General features: G+C 42.8%; 2 protein-coding genes across 2 annotated transcripts; one reads left to right on the top strand and one right to left on the bottom strand.

Moving 5' to 3' along the window:
• Window positions 1-1,672: 1,672 nt before the first annotated feature.
• Window positions 1,673-2,959, bottom strand: SMIM8 (small integral membrane protein 8). Its single transcript, XM_080342797.1, has 2 exons — window positions 2,835-2,959; window positions 1,673-1,919 (listed from the first exon to the last, which is right to left on the bottom strand). Exons 1-2 carry the CDS (start codon window positions 2,952-2,954, stop codon window positions 1,761-1,763), a joined length of 279 nt encoding a protein of 92 aa, XP_080198923.1. The 5' UTR covers window positions 2,955-2,959; the 3' UTR covers window positions 1,673-1,760.
• Window positions 2,960-4,394: 1,435 nt separating this feature from the next.
• GJB7 (gap junction protein beta 7) lies at window positions 4,395-18,830 on the top strand (the record flags this gene model as incomplete). The annotated part of the gene is given in 3 exon segments (XM_080341402.1): window positions 4,395-4,433; window positions 17,841-18,548; window positions 18,552-18,830. Coding segments are annotated over 3 exon segments (1,026 nt in total).
• Between the last annotated feature and the right edge of the window lie 846 nt (window positions 18,831-19,676).

Here is a 19,676-nt window from a genome sequence, read left to right as displayed (position 1 = left end):
TTCCTTCATCAAAAGGCAAGTTGTTTCCTCACCTGCAAGCATTCAGATTTGCCTGAGACCCTGCTGTTGTGAGACAGCTAGGCTCACAGAGGGGAATATGCTTTTAAAGGCTGTAAAAATGCTATTTCTTTATAGCTTTATCAAAGCTACAGCTCACTTCTCTTCTGAGGAGGGGGGCAGCCAAACCAAGGCCTAGCTGAATTTAGGATACAGGTAACTATAACACACAAACAGGAAAACAGAGGTTCAAAGTGAAGTATTTAGAGGGAGACACAGAGAAAACCCACAGAGCAAGTGCTGTCCCTCAAGGCAGTCAGTCGTATTTTTTGTCTTCAATAACAAGATCTTTCAGTAACAAAACTCAAAGCAACTCCTGGAGTGGCAAAGCAGATATCCCTGCACGTTCGTTCTTCTTTGGCCTGACAGAAGTCACCTTGGCCAAAAAGGGGTTAACAAATAGGTCTCTCAGCTTCTTGGTAGCCCTTGATGGGGCTGTGAACATGAAGAGCTGAATGGAAAAATGCAACCAGAACATTAATAAGAGCCTGTGGTGGAAAAAGGGCATGGCCTGGTATGTGCCCCATCCCACCACGTGCTCTGGAGTTTGGTTAATGGGACACCTTCTAGGAAATGTCAGGAACACAGAAGTAGCTGGAAAAGCTCACAGGAGAAGGCCTCAGTGCTGGAACTGGACAGCACCAACCCATACATTTTGCTCAAGGGGAAGGCTCACAGGGGATCACATGCTAAGGAAACCCCACAATGCCCACCCATCCTCCAGGCACACTCACATCGGCACCAACCAGCGAACTGCCAAGGGCTCACCTCCAACCCACATCTGGGGCTGCTCAGCAAAACAGGGCTTGTTTGGGTTGGCATGCTCTTTTCTCTGTAAGAACCTGTTGATTTTAGATTGTCCATTCCTTATTTTGAGCTCTGTAACCTGTAATAAATTAATGTTACATAACGTACTTGATGCAATATAGAAAAATTTAGTTTCTGAATGCAGCTTAAACTAGTCCTGCTGACTAGTCAAGAAAACCCTACAAGCTCTGGCTAACCTGGAGTTATACACAGTGACTGGCAAGCCAATACTCGCGTGTTCATTGATCTGCTTATATGATGCCATGCGAGAACGGTCATGGCTGAGTTCTTCCTGCTTTTCTCTTGGCAGAAGCACTTGTTTCACTTTTTCTCTTCTACCTATTGATTTTTTTTTCATTGTCAGGAAGTGTATTAGCAACCAAGGATTATTTTGGCCAGTATTTTGTAAATTCCTCTATTAAATAAAACCCTTCAGTGACTGCTTTATCAATTCTTGCCTTAAAATTATTTTACTTACACCACTGTTAATTATCGACTTTCAACAGACCAAGAGGTCAGCTTTTTCTTTTCACACACAATACCTGATACCTTTTGTTTAAAAAAATAACAGAAAATACCATTTTCCCCTAATCTAAGCAAAGAGAGAAGTGAGCTGAACCATAATCTAAATTTCTAAGGCATTTACCAGTCTGGACTGCATGTCTGAGTTAATTGTGTGTTCTTCTGACATACCGTGGAGATCGCAGACAACAATTCTTAAAATCACTTTTATGTTTGTGTGTATCTCAACTGCAATTTATTTGTACAGGCATGGCATTTTATAAATGAACTTCATTTGGTTTAAATAGCAAAAGAGACATTTATCCGTTACTTCAATGGACAGAGAAAAAACAGTAGTTGCCTTGAAAAGTTCTGTGATTCGCTTCTTTACATTCTCAGTCCCACTTGGAAGTTTTCCTCCTCATATACCTGGACCCTTCACTGTCGACTGCTTCATAAAGGTCATTTTTATTCTCTATTGTTGCATGCAAATAACCAAGGTAGGCAACACAGAGGGTAATTGCTACGAGTCCAAATGCCATCACAGGTTTGTTCTGACAAAAAAAAATAGGACACATTTTTAGTTAAACCACTCTGTATTCATCAAACACATTATATTCTTCAATCTTAGCTTAGAAAGTAAACACTGAACTATTGTAACATGTGCAAAAACCATCACTGCCTTCTTGTAGACTGATCCAAATAACTTCAATAAGCAGCAAGAAGGGAGACCTGATTTTCTGATAGCAAAAGGAATTCTCTATGAAAAAGACAACTCTTGTCACGTTGCCCAGTGCTCTGGCTTTTGCCAGTCACAAATGCTGCTTCAGCATGAATGAACAGGCCAAGACCAATTATTAAAGGTAATTATTACAAACTTTTAACAGAATTCATCTGGATATACTACTGGGATGATGTACTCTGCTCCTGCCAAGCCACCTTGATTATACTCCTCTAAACCAGATCAAGTATTAGTACCACATCTACTTTTATTATATGCACAAAATTCCACCCAGTCTTTCTGGCCTCTGCTAGTGTAAATAAAACCTGAGTATCATCAACTTAATTATAAAAGCAAGAAAAAGAGAAAAATAAAAAATATTGAAAAGCTATCAAAATATCCCCTCCTTTCATGCAAAATACCTTGCACTATATGATTTGTTCCCTTTTAAATTTTAAAGATGACTCTTATTACTTAATCTGTCAAATTACATAGGTTATATGTGTGTAAATTGTCTTTTTGAAAGCAACTTGACTAGGTACCAAAAGGAGCAGATAATATAACTGTGAAATAAAAGCTGGGCTCTTAACAATCAGAGCGGAAAAAAAAGGAAAAATGTTTTTAGTTTCATTACTGGGTAGTTTGCATAACAAGAGATGGCTGTATAACATACAGAGAATTGTGGTGATTATTTTAAAGCAACTGTCCCTCCAAGCATATTTAGTTTATCTCAGAATGAGCTTCTTACAGGTTTAATGAAAAGCTCTGGATTCACAGCTCGGAAGAGCATAGTTGTTTGAACATTCCTCAGTCCTGGATTTCTCTCTTTGGGTGTTTCATTTTCATTTGGAGGTTTGGTGGAAGACATTTTAATTAATGTTGAATACTTCCTAAAAATAGAATGAAAAATAAATGTCATTTTTATAAAGAACTGGAAGAATAACATTCAGGGAACAGGAGTTCACAATCAACTTATCTTCTTGCATCATCAATTTTAGTTTGTGAACATATTAATGATTGCCTTTGATGTTACCTAACATTTCCAGCTTAGGCACACCGATTTTCAATCTTGTCAGTTTTGTGCATCCTACAGTTAACTTTTAGAGATGCACATCTTTATATCACAATTGTAAGCCTCATGATAATGGGCTTGGCATTTTCTACTTGCCTTTGGCTAATGCTTTAGCTACCTGCAGAACAAGCAGCAGTCTTCAGACCAGTGGCTAAATGCACAATGCCAGAGCACTTTTTTTTTAAAGCTTGCATGCGACAGGAGAGCCCACACCCCACTGTAGTGCAGTCACTCTATCCACCCACCCCAGCAGCCCTAGGCCTCAGGTCTCACTTTTACACACAAGGGACACGTCACCTTCAAGATGCCACCTGAGCAAAGGCGGACAAAACACACCCTTGGTTAAACCAGTTTACTGAGGGGCAGGGAAGACACGGTGCTGAGGTTTACACGAGGGCAGCACAGCCGGAGGCCCAGGGGCGGGATGCACAAACGCAACCCAGCCGGACGCACAGACCCCGGGCCTTCTCCCGCCCTAAGCACAGCAAGGAGATCAGGGCAGCGCAGAGGTCGGCTAAGGGCGACCACACGGGCACAAGGCGCTGCCAGACACAGGGTGGCACACTGCCAGTCAATACGTGAGGCACAACCGCCCCGCAGCTCGGCGTGACTCCTCCGTACGTGCCCCGGAGCACCACGAACCGTGAGGGTGCTGAGGGAAAGGGGAGAAACCGCCGCCCCCCGCCTCGGGCGGTGCGGGGGCTCCTGCTGCCCGCTACCGGCTTTAGACCGTGGGCAGAGGGGCAGCTCCCCGGCCATAAGGAGCAAGGCCAGGCCGCCGCTGTACTCCAACGGCGCCTCACGAGGCGGGCAGTGACGGTTAACGCCTCGCGGGCAGCTCTCGCCCCCACACGCACCCTCCCGCCTTCCTCGCGCGCCGCTACTCACCCCGCGCCGCCAACGGGGCCTCCCCGAGGCGTGCGGGGAGGGAGGGACCCCACGCAGAGCAGGACTGCGCGCTTGCGCCCCCTGCCGGGTGGAGGCCGCCGGCGCGGGCGGGAGAAGCGGAGCGGGGGTGGGGAGGAGCGTGTCCTCGCCGCCCGGTGCTGTCGGTGTTCCAAATAATAAGCGGGAGGTGGAGGAAGAAGCCGGCTCGGTGGGAAGAGGAGCACTTCAGTGCCCAGCCGCTCCTCAGCGCCGGGGCGGGCGTGATTCCCATGCGCCCCCGGCCCGGGAGCAGGCGGGGGTGGCTGTTCGCGACTGTTAGTGGCTGTTAGTGGCTGTTAGTGGCTGTTGATGGCTGTTGATCGCTGTTGGCCTCCGGTGGTGCGAGACGTGAGGAAGAAATGTTTTACAAGGAGGGTCGCATCTGGATTATTGTGTCCAGTTCTGGGCCCCTCAGTTCAAGAAGGACAGGGAACTGCTGGAGAGAGTCCAGCACAGGGCAACAAAGATGATTAAGGGAGTGGAGCATCTCCCTTATGAGGAAAGGCTGAGGGAGCTGGGTCTCTTTAGCTTGGAGAAAAGGAGACTGAGGGGTAACCTTATTAATGTTTATAAATATGTAAAGGGTGAGTGTCATGAGGATGAAGCCAGGCTCTTCTCGATGACAATCAATGATAGAACAAGGGGCAATGGGTACAAACTAGGACACGGGACGTTCCACTTAAATATGAGAAGAAACTTCTTCTCAGTGAGGGTGCCAGAGCACTGGAACAGGCTGCCCAGGGGGGTTGTGGAGTCTCCTTCTCTGGAGACATTCAAAACCCGCCTGGACGCCCTTCTGTGGGACCTCATCTGGGTGTTCCTGCTCCGGCAGGGGGATTGGACTGGATGATGTTTCGAGGTCCCTTCCAATCGCTAACATTCTGTGATTCTGTGAGGGTGGTAAAACACTGGCCCAGGTTGCCCAGAAAGGTGGCAGATGCCCCATACCTGGAGACATTCAAGGCCAGGCTGGACAGGGCTCTGAGCAACCTGATCTAGTTGCAGATGTCCCTGCTCATTGCAGGGGGGTTGGACTAGATGAGCTTTGGAGGTCCTTTCGAACCTAAGCCATTCTGTGATGGCCAGTCCTCGGTAATCCCCTTGCAAACTCCCCAAGAGCTGTACAAGACTTGCCCAGTTGGAGCAAACCTTGGTGCTCAGGCCAGCAGTGATTAGGTTTTAAATGTGGGAAATGGAAAAGGAGAAGTGGTGAGATTCCCCCATCTGGTGATCCCAAGTGCTGAAATTGAGAAAGGGTATTCTGTGTGGAGATGCATCTCTGTAAGGGTAGTTTGAACAGAAAAATATGATGCGATTTAAGCATCCAGTCTCTGGTATTTAGATCTGAACTCAGGCATCTGGAAACTCCCGGTTATGTAAATGCTGCTTTGCGGTGGTGTTTTGTTTTCCATTTGTCGTAACCAGTAAAACTAATAAAAGCACCCGGAGTCCAGAGGAAACACAGGTCATAGGATCACATCTGCCTGCTTGTGCCTCCCTTCCTGTCTCTACTGACTCCAGTGCCATTGGGCAGTTTCAGCTGCATTAAAAGAAGGGTAGAAACTTCAGACTTTGGAAAAAACTGTACCTGGTGGGGTAGGGAGAGACCCAGATTAGTGCTCCCCTGGGTAAGAGGCAGGCAGAACTGAGAAGTGATGGATGATAATACTACAGATATTTAGCTGCAGCCAGCAGGAGGATTAATACAGATGTAGTGCTGGACTTGCCAACCTCACCTCACACTTTCTGCATCTGGAGGGCATGTGAGAGGACTTTGGTGACCAGGGTGTCTCGTTATTGCAGCCATGGAGGCAGAATGGAACAAACATAAATATAGAGGTATCCACAATCTCAGAAACATTTGTTTGACGTTTTCTTCTGCAGTAATCAAACTGCATTTTTTTTTTTTTTAAATGATGGCAGAGTAATCGGATATTGCAGGTTAACTTCTCCCTTCTGAATCCAGATGGAGTGTCTCAAGAATTTTTTTGCTGTGTGTAAATATCACGAGGTGAGAAAAATAGCAGGGAAATAAGTTTTGATGTCATGAGAGGATTGAGTGGTATGTCTGGGTTTTGTGTCAACATTTAATTCACAACATACCATCTGCTAATCTGGTAGCTATTGTTTTGGCAGCATATGCCACGCAGCTGATTTTTTTTGGAAACCATTGAGTAGAAAGGCACATCTCAGTGAAGGTTGCTGCTCCCGTTTGTTTTCATGTTTGTGTAACTGAAAGAATCCAATACAAGGTTTTTGCAGGAGCCTTGATTTTTTGGGAAGGCAGCTTCGTTTTCTTGAGGGAAGGGGGAATTTCTACAGTACTGTAGGAGATGTTCTGCATATAGCTCCCAAGTAATAGACACATTGTACATGGGAATGCAAAACATTTATACCACCACACTGAGAAGTGCAATCACTTATCAGCATGTGCAGCTCTTCCCAGCAGTTACTGTCATGAAGTGACCCCTCCCATGCAGATAAAACTTCTGACCTGAAGTCAGCCAGGGTCATGGCAGTATTTTCCAGGTTGAGGTAGGATGGGTTTATGCCAGAACACATTTGCCTGATGATGGTGGCAAGGATTGTTGGACTGCTGCTAGTTCTCTAGCACTTCCCAGCTTTCTTAGAAAGGATAGGTAAGTAAGTCCCAGACATTGATTGGGGAAGAAATCAGACACAGTACGAAGAACACCATCAGCTGGAGAGAAAATATTCTCCGTATGAAGAGTTGTGGGTTAATGCTTTATGTGTACAAAGAGAAGTAGAGAGGTATGTAGAAACAGGGCTGGGTTTTGACGTGAATGCTGGTACTCAGTGTATGTTGAGCAGATGCTGACTAACCAGATTAACTCTGCGGTGAAGGAAAGCTTGGACTGCTTACTGTTTCTGGTTTTGCTTTATGACTGTGGGAAAGTACCTTATTTTATCTTTAATGTGACTATTATGTTGCTATCATCTGACCCAACAGGATGTTGAAATGCTCAATCCATCAAAACTTATAAAATTGTCTGGCATCTTTTTTGTAGAAGAGACTCTATAAAGCGTAGAACTGTAAACATCTGCGGTATTTCTGAGTCACCCATCCTCTTAATGTCTGAGTATCTCTCCTGAAAAATAACCATGCAAAAGAAAAAACCCAGCCTTTTCCAAACCTGAGGCTGTTACTGAGATTTATTTTCCTTTTAAGTAAATTCCTTTGGGATTCCACATTCGGCTTTGTGCTGTGTGCCGTGGCCATTCAGAACTTACTAGCAGCTTCTGCTTTTCTTGAGACTCGCATCCCCTTATCGCTTGAGCTGGAGAAGAGCCTCTGTGGGGAGCAGAGCAAATCTGATGCCGTGTCCCGCAGACGCCGTGACAGGCAGCCTGATGTGGCCCAGGCAGAGGCAGCTGCCTCCACATCTTTGCTGATTCACCTCGCAGCTCCTGCTTATTTCAAGTACCGCACAAGAACAGAGCTTCACATTGTCTTCAAAATAAAGACAGGGTGCCTCAAGCTGCTGATAAGCTTATCCTTACTTAGGGACACAGTTACAGAGCTGTTGTGGACAGAAAAAATTCTTTTTGCATCAACACTGGGACTTCAGCACTGATACGACTCGTAGTGAGAGGGGTAACTTCCATCATATGTTTGTCAGGGTTTTCGTATGCGAATGGGTCTGGTGTATTTGCATTCCTGTTTTGCCTGGTTTTTGCAATGTTTTGCACACTGTGATTTTCATGATATTTAATTAGAGTTGACAATTGGGCCTTTTTTGTCCTGAACAAGTCTGGGGGAGAAGAGGAAGCAAAAATTTAGGATTACAAGTACCTCCTCCACATTACTCATAGCTGATGGTGAGGAGAACCATGATTGGACCGAGGCATGTGAAACAATATTGTCATTCTAAGGACCTGAATGCAGAAGAAGAAACAAACAGATCTCCAGCTGGACAGAGGTGGCATTGAGAGCTTTCTGTATGGCTGTTGCTCAGCTTCTGTCAGTCTCAAGGGCCCTTATGTTGCTTTTCAGCTGCTATCGCTCATTTGTATTGTTCCCGTTGAAAGAAAGCAGAGGTTTCAGACAGCAGTGTGCAGTGGTTGAGACCCTACCACTGACAATCCAAAACGGTTTGAAGGCAATAAACGTTTTACAAACAAAAACATGTTAGAGTGATTTGTCTGTATTTTATAACGTTATGTGTATGTCTTCTGTAACACTCGTTAGCCAGCTGTGTCTCTGAGAGACAGAGACAAATCACCCAGCCGTGCTTTCCAGCAGAGATTAAAGCAATTGTTATTCTTCAAATACTGATCAAGCTTATAAATCTTTTTAACTGAATTCAATGTGGAAGGGAAAAGGCACTTTGATTCTATTTCCATTAAGGAGCGGGCAAATGATTTCCGACTGGGAACAGAATAATTTCAAAACGCAAAGCATCCCCTCTGGAAAGAAAAAGCTAGCTCATACTAAAAAGGAAGAGCAGAGAAACATGTGCAGCACTGGATTTGCTCACAATACACAGCCAGATACCTTAGAGACAAACTTGAGCTAATCTAAGACTGCACCTCCAAAAAGGAGGGGGCAAGGGGAGACCTGTTTTCACTTGCGGTTGCTGCTGTGGCCTTCCTTGCACCAGGACTCAGATTGCTCAGCTTTGGAGTACACCAGTTTTGCTCCCTGCTGCAGCTGAAAACTAACATTGCCAGAAAAGAAAAAAGAACAAGGTTTATTTTTAAATTGGATGGGTCAGGCAGTCTGATGTGAGCAGGGCGATGCAGGGTGGAAGTGGGGGCGCGGACCAGGACTAACCTCTGCCTCCAACAGCGAGGTTCCCAATCACCTTAAGCTGTGTTAAATTAAAATCCTTCAGCCAGTGCCCTCTCTGGTCCCAGCACCCTTCAGATCTCATAGCTCCCAGGGAAATGCCGGAGGGTAGAAGTTGCACAGGTATAACAGAGTGAACTCTGTAGTAAGGGACTTGGATGCTCTGTAATCTGGAGCTCTTCAGATTTTCTGCACCTTACAGTTATCTTTTAATTTAAAAATATGACCATGAAATGAAATCCAGTAGAGTGCCAGTGTCTAATGTTTGTATACTAGATATAATGGGGATGGAACTGTGGGTGTCATAAAGATGCTTAAACGGTTTTGATGTTGAAGTGATGGGATTGTAACCACGCAGTTCCAATTAATAATAATAAAAAATGGGCTGTTGGGGCTTTTTTATTTTCCATCTCTATAGGACAGTTACAATTGCTTGGATGCCTTTAATGCCATAATCAAGTTTAGATTTAAATTCTAGCTTTCTCAGTACTACAGGTAATCACAATATTCTTACGGTGATTTTGACCTTTGAATGACTGGTGCAAACCGAACCTCGGCTGGCTGGCTGCGGCTTTGCCAGGTATTCAGCAGCAGTACCAATGTCCTGATTCAGGCACATATGTTAGGCTACATGATACCCTGCTCTCCATTAAACTACTGAACATTCACATATAATTCCCAGACAAAAACCACAGTAATTTTCAGCCAAATAAGTTATCCCATGAATAAATTATACCCTGAAGAATTCGTTTAAGAGGCAAGGAGTTCAGTCTTTCTGGGTTTTTTGTAATGTTACTCAGTAGTTTAACCCCACATCCCAGGTAAAAATGACTGCCAAAGACACATAAATCAGGACATAAATACTTATTCCATTGCTTAGTTATTTAAAATAAAGTTATGGGGAGTGGCTCAGCTGCCTAGTCCAATGTAGGAATTGACAAGCATGTACAATAACAAAGATACATTTTAATAACAAAAAATAGGCTTCAGTTACTTGGGAAAAACACAGTAATTTAAACTTTTAATAGAAAAACATCTCAACATCGGTGTAATGTATTGTTAGAAGTAACATGTGCCTAAAGAAATATTTGTCTTTAACAATTTACTTGCCCAAGAGAACCCAAAATACGATTCTGGTGTAAAATATCAAAAAGCAGTCAGGGTGGGAGTTAAGGCTCTTAGGTCAATTATATGATTTCAGAAGGTTACCATAATTCCATACAGCGGTTTCAAGTTTTTCACATGGACAAAGTTCTTATGAAAAAAACATAGAAACCACTCTATGGAGTGGTGCTAAGAGTGAAGAACAATTTCATGAAGACCTTTCTTGCTATTTTGATATTGTGGTAAAGTTGATATCGAAGAGAGAGCACAAGTTGTATGAGATAAAAGCCAGTACTGAAGCAGTATCTGAAATGGGGAGCTGGTTGGATCCTCCAGATTATTCCCGTCGGGATGCCATAGGAAAAGCAGCCTCTGTGTAGGGAGTCTTCTAGGCAAGATTGATGTGGCCAAGTGACTTTCTGACTTGCGAGCACACAGGCCACACGTGTCTCATAGAGGGTTACCGATGGTGGCCCACTGCTTTGGGTGCCCCAGCATGAGTGTCTTCAGGTTGTGCCATCACTGGTGGGAAAGCACGAAGGGTGCAGAGCCAATGCCGATGGGCACTCAAAAGATGCAGATAAAGCCTGCGACTTTAAACACATACTGTAGTTTCCTGGTAGCTTTCTGATGACACAAGACACATTATAGCTCTGATTTGAACAACACGCTATGAGAGATGATCAGGTTTCACTCGTTTAGTTTCTATTACCTAGGAGACAAGCAGTTTCCATTTTCAAGGCTTAAAGCAGTAACCCCCTTTCTTGGAAATGAATCGTGGATTGTTAATGCCACTAGAACGCTGCGGTCCAGCTGTAGTCATTCACTGAGACCCAGGTAAGCTAGAATTTCTTGTTATAAAATACAGTTTTACTGAATGAATTGTTTTTCTAATGTCAAACAGGCTTGTGAAAGTATCCCATCAGCCAGCATAAACCACAGACATAACTCTCTTTACATTAGACTATTGCAGTACTTTGTAACTACTAAGGAGTGACAAACTGTGATGTGGCCATTGATGATTATTTGTTCAAGTGGAAATCTTTTGACTTTGTAAATTAATTTTTTTTACGAGTTGACTAAAGTGTTACAACAGTAGCCTGAACAGAGCAGTAATACTAATGTTGAAGATCGTTTGCTGCAGAAGGAGTTCTTCTTTACATATCGGGAGAGTGTGGGAGAGGTGGGTTATCTGGTTGGTACAAAGGTGCTGTGAAATGCAGTAGTAGTTGTGTAGGCAAAATATAGACATCACAACTTCAGAAAAAAATAAAGTCATTTTGGCTACTTCTGAGTTTAATTTTTTTGTAATTACACAGTTTACCAAACTAACAAAGAAAACAGTGAACTCTCAAAACCCATTTATTGCTGTGGAGGAGAGACCACAGCAATTAGCAGCTGGCAAATCATCACACTTGGCAGCTGCTGCGTTACTAAGTGGTGTTTGCGGTTTCCCTAAATACGAAACAAGATGGAATTTTGCCACCACTGGCTATAAAAAAAGAATGCCAAGCTTGCTTAAGCTTATGAAGCCTACTGAAGATGTAGTTTAGAAGTTCTATTTTCAGAGAAGTGAATGTGTGGCAGCGAAGGTCCTGAAGCCCAGAAAGGAAGATTTGTCCCAAGCCACTGCAGAAGCCTATGCACAAGTCAGGTGTAAAAGCCAAACCAGCCAGCTCCAGTCTAGTGCTAAATGACCAGCTGAGCACTCTTCCATCTAATCTTTTATTTTCCTTCCTATAGCTGATTGCCAAATACATACCTAGGCTGGTGTTTTTAAGTACCACATATGTATTTCAAGCACTATTTAGTTGTTTGTAGAATTCTACTTTTAGCATCACCATACCCAAAGGTTTGTTTCCCAGTGTGTTAAAGGGCTCATTTTTTGCTCTGAGAAATTATTAATAGATGTTAATAATAGGCACGAGACAGTGAGAGATTAGAATCAGTAAGCTAAGGAAGATGAAAGCAAGGGATGGGGCTACGAGAGACCATGGCTCTTTTCTTTCGCTCTGCCTCTGATGTGCTGAGTGATGCTGGATAAACCACATCACCTCTCTGCTGGACATCTCCTCCTCTACAGCACATTTTCCTTGTCCAGACTGTTGATATTTTGAGGAGAGGTCTCTGTTTCTTATTACACCTTAATGAAGGACTTACTCCAATGAAGTTCAGTCTAAAATGTCTGTAAATTACTTTTTGTTGACGTGAGAGAGAAGAACAAGCTGCTGCCAGTATATTAACATCTGCCATTCAGAGGCCTCCACTTCTATTGGGAGTGTCTGAAGGATAAAATAGGTGGGAAACCTTTGGAGGGCTGTGTTTGCTCATGTGCTGTCAAGACGTACCTGGCTTGTTTCTGAAGAGCCTTAAACAGCAATGAGTATCAACACTATGTTAATGTTACAGCTTTACTTATTTTCTGGTAAGAGGTAGGTTGTCTGAACAGAGCAAAGTTAATTTTTATGACCTCTCTGTTTTCTCATGTTGGCTATTCCATAAGGACCTGGAAATCACACTCTGTTGGCACTCTTGCTGTTGATCAAGAAACAAAGGCCTTGCAAGGTTAGTGACTTGTTGCAATAGCTTTTCAGCCCCTACCGCAGATGTGCAGCAGTTTGAACGTCTGGTGCACGTGCAGCTTGGTAGGGTGACTTTCAATGGCATTTTACTCCACCTTGGTGTTCCCAGGAGGTTTCCTGCTCCCTTTTCTTCCGTGGTGGAGCACTGGAATAGATGCACCCCAATGGAGTGGGGTGGAGGTGGCTAGTGGATCTTCCAATCAATTTAAGAGCTGACTGAACTTTCAGGAACAGTATAGGCACAATGAAGCCTTCTTAGGATCAGGGAACGAAGCAAATCAGTGTTTCTCAGCCTGTGGACCTCTAGTAGTCAGTAAAGGAGCAGTGGGTAGTCCATGAAACAAGAACAAAGACTCAGCCACCATCAAATGGATGTGCACTTCCTTCGGTCAGCAAAGAAAGAAAATAAGTGGGAAGTGCAGTTACTAAATGAACATCTGAAGTTAAGACTCACTATTTGTACAGTTATTTATGGAAACCATTGTGCCAATGCTTTTTTCTTTTCATCATAACACTGGGATGATCCTTGGTGTTTTTTTTAAAAAAGTGTTATGATGATGTTTTGATTAAATTGTAAAAAAAATTGAGAGGATGAACGATCAAGATTGTTACCAGCTCTGCTTTTTTATGATCCTATATTCTCCTCTGTGATTTTCTACTTCTGCTCTCTGCTTTATCATTTTTGCTGCTATTTATGGTTCTCTTTCTTCCTATTAAAAAAACAAAAGGGTAAGTTGTAGGTGCCGCAAAATCCTCCCATTAGCAATGTTTATATCAGAAAACTAAAGTGGTTTTCCATCTCTCAGCCTGTGAAGATAATTCAGCTTGCTTGTACAGAATTCAGAGATCCACTGTTCCCAGGCTCATGTTCTTTCTGTTATTTCTCGCCGTTCTCTCTCTCCCATAAAACTGCATCTTCTTCCTGTAATTTGCCTGCTCTTCAAGCTGCCTGCCCTCTTTGTGCCCCTAACATTTTGGATGCTTTCCCCAATTCCTCTCTGCTTAGTCAGTTTGTTCTTGCATTTTCTTACCTTCCCCCCACCTCCCCCATTTTCCTCTGTGCAAAGATACCTTTTCTGCTTTTGAAGTAATTAAATTAGCAGAGCTGATTGAAATCTAGGTGAAATTCTCTGAGCACTACGCTTTTCAACAGACCCATTACTCAATGCACATCAACCAACCTTCTGTATACCTCACTGAACGACAGAAATGATTATTTGATGAATATACTCAACAACAATAGCACTATTCAAACACTTTACTCAATAAATGACATTCAGTACACTCAGAAGTTAATGGTGCGTTCAGGTTGCTGTTTGTTCAGCAGAGCACGTGTGCAGCCTGAAAGGGAGGAACCAAGTCACTGATCCATCTGAGGGAAATGCGGGGGTGGAGGCTCTTCTGGTCACTTGTGTCTCTAGTGAGCAGGACAAAGTGTGTGTGTGTTGATGGGGGGGCATGTTTAAGTCACATTTAGGGAATAAACAACGTTTGCAATGAGGAAGAGAGATGACCTGCTCCCTTTCCCGGCTGGTAGTAGAAGAAGCCCAGACACTTCTTTTGATGCTCATCCCTACTACTTCAGCTAGAAATGAGTACAACAAATCAATGTATCTCTAATTATCAGCTTTTGCCCAAGTTGGGGTGTGCGTGTGTTTATGTGTGTTGAGTAGGGGTGTGAAGTAAATTTAACCTCAAATCCCTGCTCTTCACTTCTTGCTCCATTCAACTTTTCTTGAGCATTTGGAGCAAATAATCTTTCTTTTACCGTTTAAGACTCTCTAAAGCCTCCTTTGTAATTTCCAAGAGATGCTAAGTCTTTTTGTGGTCTTTATGTCCATGGTGCCAAATAGATCCCCCTTTGACCCTTTTGTTGCTTTTTTAAACGTTTGGGTCCTTTCATTGTCAGCCTCTATGCTGGATGGTACCTTGATGCAAATTGATGTCATCTGCATTTTCCACAAGCTACTCAATTTCTTTAGCCAGCTTCCCTTCCTGACTCCCTTTGATTCATCATTCTGCACAAAACGAACCTCATCCAAATGCTAAGATTCGATTCTTTCTTTGGCTATAAGGATTTGCATCACATTTTTTCCTCTCTTGTCCTTATGTCAGTCAGAATATAATTTTGCTAAAGCATCATGCCCTGACACTGCTCTTGGCATCTGCTTCCACAAGTATTGCCACTTCTAGAAGTGTTACAAAACCTCATACCACTGTTGTCTTTTTCTACTGCTCTTACTTGAAAATTTATCTTTTTTTTTGGTGTGGTCTGAATCCTCACCTTGCTCTGAATTTCATACAGCCCATACAACGTCTTTGTTTTCTGTAGCCTCAGCTAACTTATCGTCTTATCAGTCTGTGCCTGTGCTGTCCCATGAAGTCAATTTTCTCTTGTCCGGCTGTTAAGTAACTTCTTATCTTTGAAGTCCATTTATTTTTTCCATTCCATATGTTCTTTGCAATGCTTGAGTGAATTAATTGTATTTTCAAAGCATACAAAAGCATCAGTTAACATCCACAATCTTCTATAGCAACAGTGGTGCCTAAAGCAAACATAACCCTTTAAAGGCACGTTTGCAGCTCCTTTGAACAGAGGAGCTGTGCTGGTTACTACCCAAACAATACCACAAAACAGGCTCTGCGGCCGTCTGGCCTTGCGGCTGAAGGTTGTCTTGTACAACCATTTCTCAACATCAAGTGAAGGCTGCAAGTGGGAAAATAAAACCAAAGCTCTGCAGACTTCTGGCTGCAGAAGAACCACTGGCCACAAGATCTGCCCTGCAGTCCTGTGATGAATTTCAGTTTCTCATCACAGAGCACTTAGACCAGAAACTGTCTTTCATTCAGTGAAATCTCTGCTGCCTCACCACCAGACATCTAGGTACCAGAATGCGTTGCTGTCTGTCAAAATAGCGTTGCAGGAATTTCACCTATCCAACCTGCTGGCTGGCTAGAATTTGCACATTGCTTGGGCTCTGATGAAGATTCTAGTCAAATCCTTGATCCCTGTTTTCTTTGGGCAGGACTTTCTTTTCCCCTTCACACACTTCTCCTCAATGTGGGACTGGCAAACAGAGATATAAAGTTGTTCTTTTCTAATCCCTCTTGCTGCTCAGGTAAGGATGTAGGGGCTCAGCTTTGGGAAAAGAGACCTCAAGGTAAATTTCTCCATCTGTATTTAGGTATCTCCATGGCCTGATTTCTCGCAGTGTTGGTTCCTACTGATTTTTGTGCCTTGCTGGTGACCCAGCATATCTTTCATTTCTGTCCTGACTTGTTCAGCTGAAGGCTCAGAACTGGGTGACTGGTTTAACTCCAGTCGTGAACTGATAGGTGACACAAGGCTTTTTACATTAGAAAAGGATGGTGCAGTTCTTATGGCCATCAGCAAAAGCCCACCATAACTGTACTCATTTTACATGGAATAACAAAATTCAGTCTTCCCTTCTAGAGTGCCTGTTCACATCTTAAAATCCTAGAAAAGGCCTTTTGAGGTTTTCCTTCAAATCTCTCCCAGGTGACAGCTCATCCACAAGATGTGTTCATACATGTTATTAAAATGCTTGCTCATGTGAAGGTTTTGTTTCCTTGCCTGTGCTTTATTACATAGCATTATCTTTATGCTTCGCTATTCAGCTTTTTCGAGACTGATATAGTGTGTATTACTTAACTAAAGAACACTAAAGCCCTAGTGCTGACATCTTAAAAAGCTTGATTTAAACTTCTGCTTGAGCTCTAATTGCAAACATGGAGAACAGAACTCTTTAATTACAAAGTCACCACCCCGCCAAACATATTGAAAAGCATATTCATCTAGTAGGATATATGCCAACCGATATCCCCATTATTCTTTTTTAACTACAGAATAAAGGAGTAGCTTGGTAACCATTCTTGGAGAGAAAATATTTTTTTTTCAACTTCCTTCCCAGTATAAATCATATAAAACATATTAATTTCTACAGCTGTCCCTCAGCTCCTCAAGTAAGTCACCATCTCACCGGCTGTTATGGTCACAATGTAGGAATACCCAAATAGGGAAATAACCTTGTTTTCCAGCAGAAATCTTGCTGTAGGCAGAGGTCACGATGGGCTGCAGAGCAATGGGCAGCAAAAGAACTATTGAGTTTTCTGTCTGTGTTGAGCTCTGTGATGCTGTGGCCTGATGACAACTTGTACTCAAATTGCCAGATGATGAACTTGCTCGCACATCAGTTCCAACTGCAGCTCCGGCCGCGGCAGCGGGATTTGCACGTGCCCCTGCATCCACAGAGGGGTACGTTCTCTCTCCTGCTAGGCAGAGCTTGCGGGAACAATAGCTGGGATGAGGACATTAGAAGATACAACACACAGATCTAGAAACCTCTCAGATTTCCCTCCTCACGTTTCCTAGCCGTCCTGTGTCCTGGGAATACATCTAGTTTTTGCTTGTACAAAACAATGGAGCTTGGTATCCTCAAAGACCCACGCAGATCCTGGAGGTGTGGCCAGGTGGGAAGGTGACTGTGTGCTCTTGGTGGTTACCTCAGGCCTGCTTTTGACTTTGAGTCTGCCTGCCAAAGGCTCCTTAGGTAGCTTTTCCAAAAGCGTTCCACTGTTAGGACAGGGGAAGACTTGTATGGAAAAGAAAGTATAAAATAAAATCAGTTTTGGAGTAAATCTTGTTGCATTTCTTAAATGATAAGAAATACAACCAAAAAAATCCAATGAAGCGGGACAGGATTTAAAATATTGCACTAGTTTACTGAGAAGTTAGACCACAGAAAAAAAAAAGAAAACAATTTGCATTTTGGTATTCAACTTATTATGGGACTCATAGCTCCTATAAAATAAATTTGGAAGTGAAATCTAATTTGAGTGTCCTATGTGTTTGCATAACTGACAGGGCCAAGCGGAGCGTACCTCAGAGATGGAGCGGTAGCCTGAACTTGCCAGCTCTGCCTGGTGCTCAGGAGACCCTTGGGAAGAACAAGCACATTTACTTGCAAAGTACAGTTTAACAGAACTGTTAGCCTTCAGCCTAATTGACAAAGTCTATTTTAACAGCAAATAAATTTTGTGTAAGAGCCTCAAAATGTACAAATTATCAGAACAAAGAGCAGTTTGTTATTGTTTTTTAAGTGCTTTATAATTTTAATAAGCTTAATATGCTTAATCATTTTAAATTGCTTCAGCTACTGGTTATATTTCACCTTGAGTGTCTCGTTTTTCTTCACCCAAGAGGAAGCATCTCTCTGATCTTCTGCTTCTTTGATACAGCATTTCCTTCTCTCCTTGAGAAGAAAAATAAGCTGGGGACTCCTGTGTGATCTGCTGAGTGGAGTGAATAAATATTCAACAGGGATTGGAAGAATTTGGGTAGGAGTTGTGTTTATATTCCGCCTACTGGTTTATGTTGTGGCAGCAGAAAACATCTGGAAATATGAACACGACGAATTTGAATGCAATATCAAGCAACCTGGTTGTGAAAATGTCTGCTTTGACCATTTTTTCCCTGTCTTCCACATCAGACTTTGGGCTTTGCAATTAATCATGGTCTCCACACCTTCACTCTTGGTGGTTTTTCATGTTGCTTACCGAGAGAACAGAGAGAAACATCACAACCGGAGACTTTACAAAAGTCCAGGAGAGATAGACGGTGGATTGCTGTGCACGTACCTTATCAGCCTTGTTTTAAAAACAGGATTTGAAATAGTTTTTCTTGTCCTGTTTTATAAACTGTACAATGGATTCAAAGTACCACGTCTTGTGAAATGTGACATAAGACCATGTCCCAACACCGTAGACTGCTATATTTCCAAACCCACAGAGAAGATGATCTTCCTCTATTTCCTGGTGGCAACTTCATGCCTGTGCATTGTACTAAATCTAAGTGAATTGAGTTATCTCATTTTTAAATACTCCACAAAATGTTATCTGAAGAGGTATATCAAGAGATGTCAAGGCTCAGAAAGTGATTGCCACAAATAAGAACTCATCGGTCACAACAGACCAGCAGCTGCAGGACGGTTCCACAACAGCTTCTCGCCTGTGCCTTCGAGTATACAAACTGAATGTGAAAAAAGGTTCTCTGTTGACTTGAAAGAAGGCCAGAGACCATTACACAAGCTGTATTTGATGAATTGCTCTTCCAATCAATGCTTTACAGAACTGAAAGGACAATTATGTTGGAAATACTTTTTCTCTGTTAGTTCCTCCTTACTTGAGCACATAAATTCAGTTCCATTACGTATGTCAGACATAAAATAATCTAGATCTTTTAACGGTGAAACAAGAGGTGTAGAAGCCTGAAAATTCTATGAAGGTTTCATATAAACACTGATGCTTTTGATAAACCACATTGAAACAATTGCTCAAACAGATGTATTTTGAATATTACACAGATTTGATTTGGTACAATCAAAAAGCGCTTTTTTATATGCAGAGTTGGAAGAAGCTGGGACTGATTGAGATGCTGAACAGGAAGGGGCCGTACAGATTTTGTCTGGTGGGTGGATGCGATAGCTGTTGAAATAGCAATTGGCAAGCGCTGGCAGACTGGCTGTGGTGTACTGAAAAGAGCTTGATGGTCACCAGCACATTCCAACAGCTTATTGTAAAACATCTCAAAAAAAGAAAAAATAAGAGATAGACATATCTAGTTAAGCCCAGGGTGATAAAGACAGACCTAGTTATTTATCTATTTGCAGAGCATCTCTTCCGGAGGCATCTGAGCCCTTCACAGTTTTGAGAGAACACAGCCTGTAAGAGAAGGTGCTTGCTCAAACTTGTATACCAGAGTTAACTCCTGGTCACCTGCACTGAGCAGCGACTGAGTCATTAGAATTTTCTCCTGTTCCATGGTTGTGGTATTTAAGGGAAAATATCATTCCCAATTCCCTCGGATCCCAGTAACGTAAACTGCACAATAAGGCAAAATATTAGCCAGTAGTGCTAGTATTCAGTAGCCCAGAATCTGGTCCCTTTATTAAGGCTGAAAATACTGCAACTCCTTCAGCAGATTTCCCTGCCATGGAAGACCACATGAAATATAAAAATACAAAAAGCCTCCAGGAGAAACAAAGTAAAAAAGAATCACTCATTCCCGTCCCTCAG

This window comes from Nesoenas mayeri (assembly GCF_963082525.1).
Source record: "Nesoenas mayeri genome assembly, chromosome: 3".
Taxonomy (NCBI): Eukaryota; Metazoa; Chordata; class Aves; order Columbiformes; family Columbidae; genus Nesoenas; species Nesoenas mayeri.
The sequence above is the reverse complement of the archived record's forward strand: the minus strand, read 5'-3'. Positions and strand labels throughout refer to the sequence as shown.